The sequence below is a fragment of the Pteropus alecto genome, unplaced genomic scaffold, assembly GCF_000325575.1.
Source record: "Pteropus alecto unplaced genomic scaffold, ASM32557v1 scaffold57, whole genome shotgun sequence".
Lineage (NCBI taxonomy): Eukaryota > Metazoa > Chordata > Mammalia > Chiroptera > Pteropodidae > Pteropus > Pteropus alecto.
Window position 1 is genome coordinate 5210094 of NW_006442508.1, and position 14583 is coordinate 5224676.

At 32.6% G+C, this 14583-nt stretch overlaps 1 protein-coding gene and 1 pseudogene across 4 annotated transcripts in view; both read right to left on the minus strand.

The window, feature by feature from the left end:
• The window catches only part of GABRA2 (gamma-aminobutyric acid type A receptor alpha2 subunit), a 123563-nt gene that overhangs the window by 3433 nt on the left and 105547 nt on the right, over positions 1 to 14583 (minus strand). For 3 of the 4 annotated variants that reach the window (XM_025040286.1, XM_006922470.3, XM_025040287.1), the window contains exon 9: positions 10415 to 10617. In XM_025040286.1, the coding sequence (XP_024896054.1) occupies positions 10415 to 10617 (203 nt within the window). Of the gene's footprint in view, positions 1 to 4564; positions 4745 to 10414; positions 10618 to 14583 lie in introns of all 4 variants that reach the window. The other variant, XM_025040288.1, reaches the window with a different exon arrangement.
• On the minus strand, positions 11573 to 11691 carry LOC112471521 (annotated as a pseudogene).

Below are 14583 nucleotides of genomic sequence, written 5' to 3' on the forward strand. Positions count from 1 at the left end.
GCATAATAGGTAACCGGATTAATGAAACCTGAAAATAGAAATACTATTTATCTGCATTTCTATACTAATATAAATGTATTGTTTGTTATCAAAATGTGAACACAATTAAGCCAGCAATGAATTATGCAATATAGTAAATAATGTAAATCAACAGTTTTAGAGGACCAATCGATTGATCTAGAATGGAATTTTGAGTATCAATTATTTTGAAATAAAAATTCACAAATGTTCAAGTAAAATAAGGTCTGAAAGTGTCTCTGAGAGCCCAGAAGGATCTGAAAACAAGCCCAGGTTTTCTTTCCTTCACTGACATCAGGTTTTCCTTCTCTTTTTCCCTCATTGATGAGGCATTCTTCCAGACCTGGCTGGAGCATAAAAGGAAAAAAGATGAGGGATCACCACTTGTAACTTTATAAAAAGCTATAAAATAGCCTTTCTTCAAAGTGACACTTGCAGTTGCCATGTTACAAGTGGAGGGTAATCTGCAAGCATGCAACTGATCAGATGATAGTCAACAACTAGGAGATGGCAGGGTGAATGGTAAGCCTGGGTGTCATCTGTGACAAACTTTACTACTGGATAGAAAGTAAGTTCTATTAACCCTATGTTACAAATTAAAATGGAAGCTAAAGAGTTTTTGTGACATGACCAGGTATCTTGTTTATTAAGTGGATGAAAAATCATACACACTTAGATGTGTGTGACTTCTAAACCTCTGCTTTAAACACCATGCTATGTGACTTTCTCTCTGAGGAAGCTGTGTGAAACTTAAAGTATTTTTTCCTAAATTATTCCAATTTAATTTAAATTACTAGGTCAATCTTCTAAAAAGACTCTTTAACCCATAAAGTTTGTAACATATAGTGTTCATATTATTTCAACTATATCTAAGCATCATTTGAAATGATATCAAATTACATTTATAGAGAATTTGGTCCTTGAGAATGTTCCTTAATCTCTCTCTACTTCAGCTTCTAGTTTGAAAAAAGAGAAATAATTATATGTTGTGAGAATCAACATAGTTGATGAACTGATAGAGTTCATCACTGTGAACTAATACATAGTCAAACCACAGTGAAAAACATAGTCTGTTAGTGAAAAGAAGTGAAAGTTATAACTATGATGAGCTAGACAACAATTATTGGTAAATAAAATGTATAGATAATGTACTTTATATCTTTGGAAGACATAAACACTGTGTAGAGGAGAGCTCAAGGAATGTTTTGTGGAAGAGGGAGATTTAAGTTGGGTCAGGAATGATGATGTAGGATTTAGACATTTAGACAAAGAAACATAAAATGTAAATGATTTTTGTTGCAAGAGGAGTCTACTAATAGAAACTATGCTAACTCTTACCAGCATCTTTCCTGCCCTCCCCCCACACTTAAATACCTTTCAATTTTACATAAATGTATGGGTAATACTATAGATATAGTATAATATTACCCATACATATAGTATGTACATGTATACAAGTGCATATATATGTATATACATATATATACATACATATATATATATATATATATATATATGTAACAAATGCTAGAGCAGAAACATTAACACATCAGAACAGATACTCTTGACTAATACAAATGGACATCAGCTATAAATACCAAGAAGGGCTGCACCCATATGTACCAGCCAAATGTGAACCCTATAAATTTGTTTGTTGGTGTTTTTTTGTTTCATCACAGCACCATGGATGCTATAACAAGCAGTGTTAAAAATTATTCCAATATATGTTTGTAATATTTAGTGACTTAGCTACAAATCAAAATTTCATCTTATTTTTTTTCTTGCTGTCCAAAATATGGCTTCAACTTCTGAATATTAAGTATAAACTTCAGAGGTAGTCTTAGCACTTGAGAAGATAATGGATCGGGCTTCAAAATACTCCCTTGGAAGTTAGAAAATTAACTATTTTCAGAATCGGTAGCAAGAAAAAGTGCCGTAGTCATCAGTACTATCTTTCATCAAACAGTGGTTGGCACTTGTAATGTCTTACCAGTTTATTGAATGAAAAGTAGGACACCTTCATGGTGTTAAACCTTCTTAATTCCTAGCACTAGCCCAGTAAAACCTTTCTGGCTCAGAATCTTAAAAACCTTGTTTGAAATGATAAAATAACTCCCCTCAGGTCATTTAAAAAAATAATTACCACAAACCTATAGTAAATAAAAGTGTTCCTATTTGGTTAGAATTAAAATCGTGTACGTATGTATGTATGTATGTATGTATGTGTGTGTGTATATATATATGTATATATACACACACACATACATATACATATATATATACATACACACACACACACACACACACATACATACATACATACATACACACACACACACACACACATATAGATAAAACATACTGTTGAATTCATAGCTGACTTACAATTCTAAGATCTGCTAAAGCAGAATATACAGATTAAGTCCACATAATATATTTTATTAATGTTCTTTATAACACCTAGATCTGCCAGTGATAGCACCAAAGAATATTCACCCTTTAAGCCATTACTAGAAGATATTACCTTGCCCTATTCATTATTAACTTCTGTTACAAACAACCAAGTTGATGGATATTATGTTATAAAGTCTTCTGAACATCATGCAAGTCTCTAATCAAGCCAGACCATTGGCAGGCAGAATACTTGGACCACATGATTTTCGACCACTCTAGACTGATATTACGTTATGTGATGTAATCCTTGGCTTACACTCAGATCCTCAGACTCTGGAAGAGAAACTGTCCAATGAAGTCTAGTGTTGTGTTAACTGTTCAAACCAGTACTCACTGCTATGAGATAATTTTGTTGAATGAATGCTCATGTCCCTATATAAAGTTTAGATTCTTTTGAGAACTAGGTGAGCTTTGATTGTTCATATTATCTAATTTCTCATAGTCTAATTTTTTCATTTCTACTTTAAGACTCTTAGGTAGGCCACTTCATAACTTTTCAAGTATAAGGTCAGATATGGTTGAAAATACAAGTTAAAAAATAATGTTAAATATGAAGAACTAAACCAAAATGAAGGAGAATGGGGGAAATAAAGACAAATTGGCACTGCTATTTTTAAATTAAGTGACCATTATGGCTTTGGCTAATTATGGATGACTGCTATAATTTCTCTCACCAGAATTCTTACCCACTATGTTTCACTGACTTTTCCATCTACAGGTTTTTAAAACATAAAATGTCCAAACATGAATTAAGGTTACTTTCACTGCCAACGTAAATCTGAACACCCTCCTGTATTCTCTAACCTCTGAATAGTACCACAATAAAGCTAGGAACTGGTAATCAACCCACATTGGTCCTCTAAGTCAGATACATTTTACACTGACTTAGCTCAGAATCACATCTGTTGAACATCACTTGCTACAGCAATTAGTCCCCCTTTCATGTGCTTCCACAGCACACTAGTGCTTATCGCTATAATGTTATATACATTTTTTCACTTCTGTTTTAAAATTTACTTGATTGTAAGCTCTTTGAAGGCATAGACTATGCAATGCAAAACTCCTAACTAACATAGCTCCTGGCACAGAGCAGTCTCTAAAAATGTTTGCTTAATGAAAAATGAATGGAAGGTACTAGATTGATTACTCTGAATATATATACATATATATGAATATATGTATGTAAAATACATAAACATTAGGTGTTTATAGAATACAAAAATATTTATGATTATTAACAGATTTCAATAGTTTATTCTACAATTTTATTTTGTAATTATCCTGAAAGTTCTCAATTTCATTGTCTGCAGATATAGAAGACTGAGAAATCATAAAATAAACTCAAGTAAAAAACAATGTCTGTGGAAGTTATTTTACTGGTGATTGAGACTTATATAAGTGGGAAAGGGGAAATGTGGCTTATGAAAAAAATCAGTTAATGGTGTATTTTCATGCATTATCTGGGGGAAAAGTTAATTAACTGTTATAAAATTTGTTGATGCTGCTACTGAAGTAAAATTAACAGAAAATATAACCCACATTAATTAAATTTTCTATTTTTAAATGTTTTATAAAATTCATAATATTCTGAGTTTATTACTTTATTCGAGTGTGTAAATACATATATAAAATTAAATTCTGGAAATTTTTTGATTACAGATGTTGAAATGTATTTCATCATGGCAACAAATCGATCTTGGCTTCCTTAGAATTTTAGGTAAAATAATGTGTTAATAACTTGAGCACATACACTAGCTAAAATACAGACACCTATTAATGAAGTGGCCTGGCATATAAATCAAAATAACAAACACATGGTTTCAGAATTGGAAAGAATTTTAGATTTGTCTCTTAGAATAAGAAAATGGACTTTCATAAACATAGCATTAAATATATCAGACTTTGGGAAAAACACCAGGTCTGCAAAATGGAAAATCTATTCTCTTTCTACATACCATGTTGCTTTTTTTTTTTTAAGTCATCATGGCTACTAGAAAGCCCATTACTTGTAAAACAGCAACTTGCTCCCTGATCAGACAATGCTATTGCTAACTATCTGCTAATCATCCTGACTGAGAAAAGTGATACTTACAGAAGATTGTTTGAAGGTTATACAGTCCATCCACTTCTCTAAGTACTCTAAAGTCTTTCCTTGGATTAAATTGGGCCATGAGAAAGCTACATACTTGGACCATATTAGCTTAGCTCCTTGAAGAATTGCCTTCACTGAGTTGTATGTTAATGTAATGCCTTCAGCTTTTATTGAAGGGGACTACAAGAAACATCAATATGAAATTCATTACTGCGTTTATTGGGAAAATATTGATATTACTACCTGCAACAGTACCCAGCTTTGCCTAACAGAAAACCCATATGATATTGTTTTAAGAAGAGTATTCCATGCAGGAATTTTTTTTTTTTCTGAGGAAATTTATACTTCTATTTTTTTGATTAAAGAAAATCAAATTCCCCCACCCCATCCCCACCCCCCTGCTACTTCATGGTTCACTGTGATAGCCACGAAGCTCAGAATTTGAAGCTTAGCTACTCTAGCTATGAACTATAGTTAATGTTCTAGCCCAAATGGTGGATATATTTGCAGTCTATTTTTCTTTATTCTGATTTCCTGCTTCTGTTTATATGTTATTTTATAATAATGTAAGTACATGCATTCTTTTGGTAAACTGCCTGAAATGCTTTTGGAACAAGGCAAGATGTTAAAAATGCAAATAAATAAATGATAACACTTGAACAGTGATGTTTTCAAGTGTATGGAGTGAATCACAAAACAATGGCACATTTCATGCTAGTTAGGATATTGAACTGTATGGAGTAAATCACAAAACAATGGCACATTTCATGCTAGTTAGGATATTATGTTGCTATATCTGTGTTTTAAGTAATTTAATATCTTATGTATTTCCAGAGAAATGGTTTGCTTGGGCAGTATAAAACCACTGACTAAGAAATGCAAACCACCACAACAGATTGAAGTTATTTATTTTTTTAAATTTAATTCAAATAAATTATGTGCTAAACACGCTAGGAAACGGCAAAGAAAATGATAAATAAGACAAAACTATTATCTTCTTAGAGATTGTAACCTGCTGCTAGGAACAGATTTATTTACAAATAAATGTATAATTTTATGAGATTGCATAAAATAATTTGTACCCGGTATTGTGGAAACATTTCAGCAATTGGATTTGTTTAGAAAACGTCAAAATTAAGTAACATCATATAGATCTTAAGAAATAAGTAGGAGTTCATCATTTAGGAAAGAAAGGCAAGGGGACTTTAGCAAGAGGGATCAGCATATCGAATGTCCTGGAGATTTGCAGAGGCACAGATATTGAGGATGTATGTAATGGCTACAGGAAGATTGTGAGCATGGATCTTAGATCTGTGTTCAATACTGAGTCCACCACTTATTAGCTATGTGGTCCTCAGCAAGTAATTTTACTTGGCCAATCCCATATTTGCTCATTTCTAAAATGGAGATATTCTCGGGCACATGGTATTAAGTGCACAATAAATAACAACAAAAATTTTTCCTTATTATTCATTATGTAAATAAATAGATGAGAAAGCTATATACTTGGACCATATTAGCTGATCTGCTTAAAGAAGTGCCTTCAACTAGTCATTAAAGAGCTGAAAAATTAAATGATCAGATTCCTCTTTTAGAAAGATAACCCCAGAATTAACATAGAGCATAGATTAAAGGGGGACTAGATTAGAGGTAGTAAGAAGTAAAGAGACTCAAAATAATAAGAGCTGGCAAGGACATATCCTATAATATATAGGTAGGAAAATGGACACCACTTAATTGGTTAGATGTTAAGGGATACATCGAGTTATCGAAATACAGTACTAGGTTTTCCCCTGAACTGAGGTAAAGAGGAAAAATAGGTGTGGGTAGGGGAAAGATATAAAATCAATTTAAGAGGTTTATTTTTGTTTGTTTGTCATTTCTTTCATATTAAAAAAAAAAGATATGGAAAGATTGAGATGTTTTATACAGGTAGAAATGCCTAGGGTACAGGCTGGGTATATGATTCTGGAAGTTAAAAGACAAATATGGAATACAGTTGTAGATAATAGCTGTAGAAGGTAAGATGAAGGTGTGGGTTGTGAATTTGATTTATTCCACTTCATTAATCCATATCATATTTATTGAGCATCTTAATATATAGAAAGCCCTATGCAAAGGGACACAGATAAATGATTAATTAAAATAAATATGGCCATTGATATTATGATCGGTGAAGAAGTTAAGACATGAATATGCAATTATAAACTGTGATGAGTCTCTAATGTAAAAGAAGAGGGTATTAAACAAATTTACAAAGGGATCTAATCATTTGGAGGGGGGGCAAGAATTCAGAAATTTCCTGAGGATATTGATATTTGTATTTAGAATGAGTAGGGATTACCTACTTGGGGACAGTAAATGGGTAGGCAATGTGCTTAGTGCTGCAGACAATCCTATAGATATTTTCAGTAAAATCCTTAAAGTGAGAACATATAGTAAATAATAAAAATAAAAACAACATAAAATAAAGCCAAATGACTGTCTGTGGGAATAAACAAGAGCAGATGCAAAGGAAAATGGATCCACTCTGAACTCTGGCAGAGAATCTCAAAGAATAGAATGAATAGTGGCAGCTGCCAGAACTTGAATGAAGAAAGCTGATATTCTAAGTCTTATTTTAAAGAGGAAGAGAAAAAGTTGCTGACTTGGGCCTGATATGAAGTTCTGGAATCTAACAGTATTCAATGAATTCAAAGGGAACCCATTGAGAAAAATTGAAAATTATTATCTGATCTGAAAATGTGAAGGTTATTGGTACCTTTCTGTTACAGGAAAATAAATAGAAAGGAAACCAGATTACAGTGGGTTGAGAATTAAATTAAAAATGAGAACACAGCACTGTAAGCAATGCTTTCAAAAAGGTCAAATGGAGAAAATAAGGCAGAATCTCATGATGGGGGAATGGGTGACATTAGATCTGAAGAGAGGGTTTTTGTTTTTACGGTAATTTAAGCATATTCAGCATCTTCAGAAAATGAAAGGAAGGAGGCAATTGAAAAGGAGATGAAAATAAGAGAAGAGAATAACCAATGGATCAATGTTGAGAAAGGAACAAGAAGGAAAGGAATCAAGAGCTGGAGTTAAATAATTAGTCTTGGGCAAGTGAAAGAACTGGGCATAAGGGAAGGTTTTAGAAGAATTTAGCAGTTGCATAAGTAGATACTTTTGCATATGGAAGGAAATAAAATCTGGATCATTTGATCAAACACCACATTTTTAAAATGATAAGGTTTTGTTGTCTAATTTCACACCTGAGGCTAAAAGTAACATAAAATTGTGTTCAAGATCACAGGGCAAGGTAGGCTCTGTCTTCTAATAGAGGAGTCAAATGTAACTTAAATATGAATTGAGGGGATTTATTTATTTGACTTTAAAGATTGTCAGAGCACAATCTACGTGTAAAGTGTCTGTTAAACACATATTTTTTTTCAAACATATAACATTAATATGTATGTTGCAATGATTATTCTTATGAGGCAAATTAACACTTGCCAGTTAAGAAATTTTCAAGAACGTTTTACATGCTCTTCGAAATGACAGATAATTTAACTGCATCTACTCATGTTTACTAACTTCAAAAGCACAGGATTCCACAAGCCAATGGTCTGTGGATTAAACCTCTGTATTTCTAGAAAAAATATTATTTTCCATTTAAAAATTAAATCTAAGAAAAACTAAAACAGAGGTAGACTGCTTTATATATACATGATATTTATATATATCATATATATATAATGTATACATATATATATATATATCTTTTTTTTTCAGATGGGCTAGTTTAGAGCACTCTATTTGATTTCCTTTTAGTTTAAGGACCTGGTTATTTCCAAAGTGGGTCGAGGAAACACCTCCAAAAATTCACTTGAATCATGAAATTGGATTGAGTATACATTGATAAATTCATCATTATTAAATTTTAAAAGATTTTCCATGAAGGGAAAAGAGACTTCTCATTGGTTTCACATTGCCAGATTTAATATCGGAAACTCATTTGTTCTTTTATTCAACAAAAATCACTGAAGTACCTGCCACTGCGGTTGGAGCTCTAGCTAAGCAATGTGCCTGATATAAGGTTTACTTTAACTTAACCCCTAAACTGAGTCAGTGAGAACTGGAATAATATAAACTTCATTAGTTGTTTTCCCCCAAATTAGGTTGGAACATCAATGATTTCAACCTTGATTTACCTTCACTATGTGTGATTTGATATGTAGGTAGACTTAAATCCAGTATTTATTAGTAGTAGGTCATAGCTTTTAGAATGCATTATCAAGAATATGTTTATTGCAATTATGAGTACTTCTATTTTCCAAGTTCAGGGGTTGAGAAGGCATATTATTTGATATGCCAAATCACAATATCAATTTGATTGGCACCCTCATAGCATTATAATACAATATATCGGTAAATTACTATAAGGGGCATTTATACTACAAACCACTATCCTTTGTGACATAGTTACAAAGAACCAACTAGCATTTTATCTTAAAAAAAATGTAAATATGAAAGTGCACGTGTAACTAATATAATTAAAAAGAAGTCATTTCATAGATAGCAATAAAAACACGGTATACTATATGGGGAATGAAAACATAAATCAACAATAAAATGTAATGGAAATGCTAAAATAATCTGGAGATTACAGATAGAAAATTAATCACATTCCCTTTAATATTTACTCATTGGCTGTTAGTTTGCAAACCATAGATTATAAAATAAAATAAATCAGAACTCATTAACAGTTCTACAGTTTACAAAATTAAGAGAAAAGGGAAGGACTTTTAAACTATAACACATTTATATGTTTAAACTGTAATACGGTCATGAAAATTAGGAAAAATATTTACATTCAGATAACTGAAAAGGAAATGAAATGATAAGTATTTATTCCAAATTTGATGGAAGCACATCTAAGCAGATATGTCGTTAAAAGAAATTCTGAAAGTATAACTTTTACTCTTATAAGAAAACTTTATATCTCACTGTGGTATATCCAAAGACTCTTCTTAAAGTAGATGAATAATAATCTATACAATAAGAAAGGAAACAGCTGATATATCAATGCACAACTCCCACTAGCTTCAGTACTGGAAAACTAAAAATGGACACCAATAATCCCAACAGGAGTTAATGTTAGAAATAAATAACTTTTGTCTTATAGACTTATATGGGCAACTTAAAAATTTTAGACATCCCAGCACCTACTTACTTATTCTTGTATACAACACAGGAGAAGGTAATAGTGGTGCATGGACTTTTACATCCAAGCAACAGAAATGGAAGTCAGTGAGAGTAACAAGACTTTAAATTTTATAGCACTAACAAGACTTTAAATTTTATAGCAGTTAAAGGTAATGCCTACTTTTCTTTACAAATCTCTTTATTATGAAACAGTTTGGTGTTTAACAGTATGAATTTAATGATCAGACAAATTTTGATTTAAGTACACTTATTAACTACTTGTATTTAGCTCTGACAAGTAAATAACTTGATTAAGCCCAGTTTCTTCATTGGAAAAAAAAGAAAATTAAAAAGAAACAACTAGTTATAAAGTTGATGTAAAGATTATATGACAGAGCATATGTAAAATAACTTAGCACAGTGCCTGACACACTGTCCAACCTCACCAGATGCTAGGGAGTGATCTTAACAGAAGTATTACTACCACAAGCACTCCTAAAGTATTTCAGGCAAGAACACACTCTAAAATCTATATGATTTTTATATATATATATATAATTTATATTTGAATCTTCTTAATGTCAATTTTGGGAATGTATCTGTTATAAGCTACATCTGTCAGGGGATTCTCTTACTCCTGGTGAAAAGAAAGTTCTCACTTACCTTGTCATTTACTACACTCTTCCCATCCCAAGCCCATCCTCTTTTGGTGAAGTAATTAACAGTTGCAAATTCAATTAGGGCAGAGAACACAAATGCATAACAAACAGCAATAAACCAGTCCATGGCAGTTGCATAAGCCACTTTGGGGAGAGAATTCCGGGCACTGATGCTTAGAGTTGTCATTGTTAGAACAGTTGTTACACCTGTAGAAGAAGAGATAGGAACCAAAAACATCAACAGACACTAACAGGAGAGCACCAGAAGTAGTTTTGTTTTTGTTTTTGTTTTTCTTTTTTTCAAAGTAACTTTCAGTGCCACTTTTATCCACACACACACACACAAAAAACCTACTAAAAAAAAAATCCCTGAAATCCTTTCAGTTTTCATTTTTATTTGTATGAATTCTTTCTATTTTTTTCTTCTTAAGTATTATTGAGGTTAAAAAGACTGTGAGACTGAAGTCAACACTTTAAGTTGACCTATTGCCATTAACATGATTTTTTAAAAATTCTACAGAAAGCCTCATATTAATTTGTTCATCATTTATTTGAATCATGGTAGACAATTGACCAATCATCCACAACAGTGATTGCAATGGAACTACGATTAAGAAGTTCTTCATTTTATACATAATTACCTAAGTATGAAATTAATTCTGAATTGCTTAGCATTGTGAGGATATCATTTCTTTCATAATGAAGGTTAGAATCTATAGAAAATAAAACAAGCAACTAAAACCCAAACCTTGCAAAATGTAATACACTAATTTTAAGGAACATTTTAAATTTCTGTTGGTTTAAAAAAATAATCTAGTTGTCCTCATGAACTGTTGGTGGTCATCTAAATAATAAAATGTTATAGCAATTTCAGTATGAATCTATTATGAGATTATTTTTCACCATATTCAAATCTTCTTCATATCTGAATTTTATGTTCTTTTACCTGGTTTTGGTAACTTAACAATAACATTGTTAACACTGACTATAAGTTCCTTTCTTCTTTCCCTCCCTCCCTTCCCTTTTCTCTTTTCACTTGAAGCAGCAAGCTTTTCTTTTCTTTTCTTTCTTAATTTTTTCTTTTAGGCGAGGCAATCCTTGATTGACCTCACAGATTGCAAGGACCTTGTCAGCTTACAATCCCTTATTTTTTCATTTTTTATGCCTACAGCACCTGGTCTTCCTAGGTGGTCTCCCATCCAAGTACTAACTAGGCTCGACCCTACTTAGCTTCTGAGATCAGACGAGATCGGGCTTGTTTGGGGTAGCATGGCCGTAGACAGTGTAGCCTGGTCCCCTTACACTGTAAATCGAAGAGCTAGGCATTAGTAAAGAGGTGCACTTAACTGGAAAGCCCACAAACCTCCGACATGCCTGTCTCCCAATGATGGGCATTTTTTTATACTTAGTAGGATCTCCACATCATTTCTTTAACAGACCATTTCTTCCTTTATCACCTCTGTGGGACTGCTATAACCCAATGCTTTTTTGGGACATTTATGTTTGTTTTTCAGTAAAATAAAGGCAAGTTTCTCAAGGTGTTTTTAGCACAAAAATTCTATGCATATGTGGAATATATGTGAGCATTCCCCATCTAACACACAGCTCTTTTATCTTCTAGTTTTAGTCTCCACAATATCTCTTATTTCAGGGTATAGGTGTCAAAAACCTGCCATTCCTTTACTTTGACACCATTTGCAGCTGAGCAAATGGTGTCAAAGTAAAGGAATGGCAGGTTTTGAGTGAAAACATGCAATGAAAGAAGACAATCAAATCAGGGGAAGCGATTTCAGCAGAGATTGACACTGTGGGCTCCAAGGCCAGGTTCCTGTGTTCTAATCTTTACAAACTTGAGGTTTCCCTAACCTCTTTGTACCATAGTTTCCTCATTTGTGAGGTGAAGATTACAAGTAGTGTTTTCCCATATAGTGTTGTTAGAGCAACAATGAGTTATTGCATATAAAGCAGTATCTCTACTGTAAAAAGAAACCTCAGCACATGTGAAAGAAAAATATCACTCTGAAAGCAAAATCAAAACAGATTGAAATCAGAATAATAAAATAAAATCCTCATTTAGACCTTTATTCCCATGCAATGCTTGTGTGTGAGCATTTATAATGTGGGGTGGAAGTTAGGAAGGAGAAGTCTTAGAAACCAAACACACACAAAGTCTGCAATAGAACAGAAATGTGAAATTGTTTGATACCACCTGCTGGTTACTGCTAGAAACAGCAAAAACAACAGACATTCTGATAACAAGTGCAGTTTCCGCCAACCCCTTCAGCACAATGGACAGAGAAATAATACCTCCCCTCAAAACAATAAACAAACAAACAAATGATAAGATTTACAAATACACTTTAAGTGCACTATGAAAAGTTGCAATTTTATTTTTATTTTTAAGGTTGAGATTTTAAGTCATAACTGTACTACATCTGAATGATAAAAATCTTGCAATTTTTATGTGTCAGAGACAAAAATTAGAACTTGTATAATGTATCTGTCATAAAATCTAATTAACTCAAACCCAGCTAATTGAAAATTTGAGAGACTTTAGAAACTATTGATTATAATCCAGGAGAAAATGTTTGAAAGGTTAATTATAATGTGGACAATATAATTGTGAGGGATTACAAATTTTTTTGTTTGCTCACCTGAATATATCATGGATTTTAATAAATCCAAAACTCATATCTCTCTCCTTCAAGCCTTTTCTTCCTAAAGTCTTTTTCTTGGTAAAAAGCTCCTAAAATCTAAATGAAGCCATTTTCATATTTCAGGTTGAAATTGCAGTGACATGTATATTCTGTCAGTCTGAGCAACATATCGTTTCCTCTACCTAGAATTTTTTCCTTGTTCCTCATCCATCTTTTTTTATTTAGCTAACTCCAATTTCTTCTCTTAATAAATTATTGGGTACCTACTAAATGCCAGATATTTTTATAGGCACTGGGAACACACCACAAAAGAAAACGGCAAAGATTCCTCCACCCAAGGAGTGAACAACCTACTAATGTTGTAGCACACACGGCTCCATTTGTTCCTTCTGCAGGATTTCGATCTTAAAGGCACTTATGACTTGGTCCTATTCAGACCTCTATCATATCATGATCATTTTATAACGCATTTATATGGTTTACATGATTGTATACCCCAGTCAGCTATATGGATTAGAACTTGTGTGTATTCTCCCCAAAATGTAAAAGGGTGCCCAGTAGTGGGTAGGAGGTCATTAAATGAATAAATATTTATTAAAACCACTTCCCTAATGATCTGTAATTGATAACCATTGATCTATTAGGATAATTGCAAGAACTCTATTCTTCCATTTATAAAGCAAGTATGCATTTGGTCCCCATTTTGTGCTGGACACTGTGGAGCTGTGAATGGAATGTGAGCAAAACCAAATAAGTTAGACTTTTTTTTAAAGCACAATGTAAATTAACATTATATCTGGTCAGGGTTGATGATGAATTGTAATTATGTGATCTACCTAGACTGACATATTGAATTAGGCTACTCTTAGAAAATACAAGGAAAATACAAGTGGTCACCAGACAAGAGAAAATAACCAGATTTAGGGAAAAGAATGCACAGAAGCCCAGGGACATGGTGAAGATGACATTTAAGAAGGAAAAGAAGCTTGCAAGGTGAGAAGGCAGGAAAAAATGGTTTCCTGGAAGATGGGGCCAGAGAAGGGGGCAGGAGCCAGACTATTCACAGCCTGTAAGATTGTGTTAAGGTGATAGAACTTCTTAAGGTGATAGAACTTCTTTTCAAGAGCAATGAGAAACCATTATATACAGGGTAGTGACATGATCAGTATTTCTTGTTTAAAAGATTACTTTGACTATTGTTCCTCTTGTTAAGGTGGTCGTTTTTTCTTCTTTTGTTTTTTTTTTCCAATATTTTCTTTTTGCTTTTGCTTTACTGCAGTTTGAATATGATATGATTAGGTATGTTTTTTGTTTGTTGATTGCTTTTCTGTTTGTTCATTTTTTATAGTTATCTTCCTTGGTGTTCTCTGAGTTTTCTGGATCTATGGTTTGTTCATTAATATTAGGAAAGTTCTCAGCTATTATTACCTCAAATATTTCTTCTGCTCTGTTCTCACTTTCTTCTTCTGATATTCCAATTGTAAATAGGTTATACCTGTTGAAATTATACCATGGT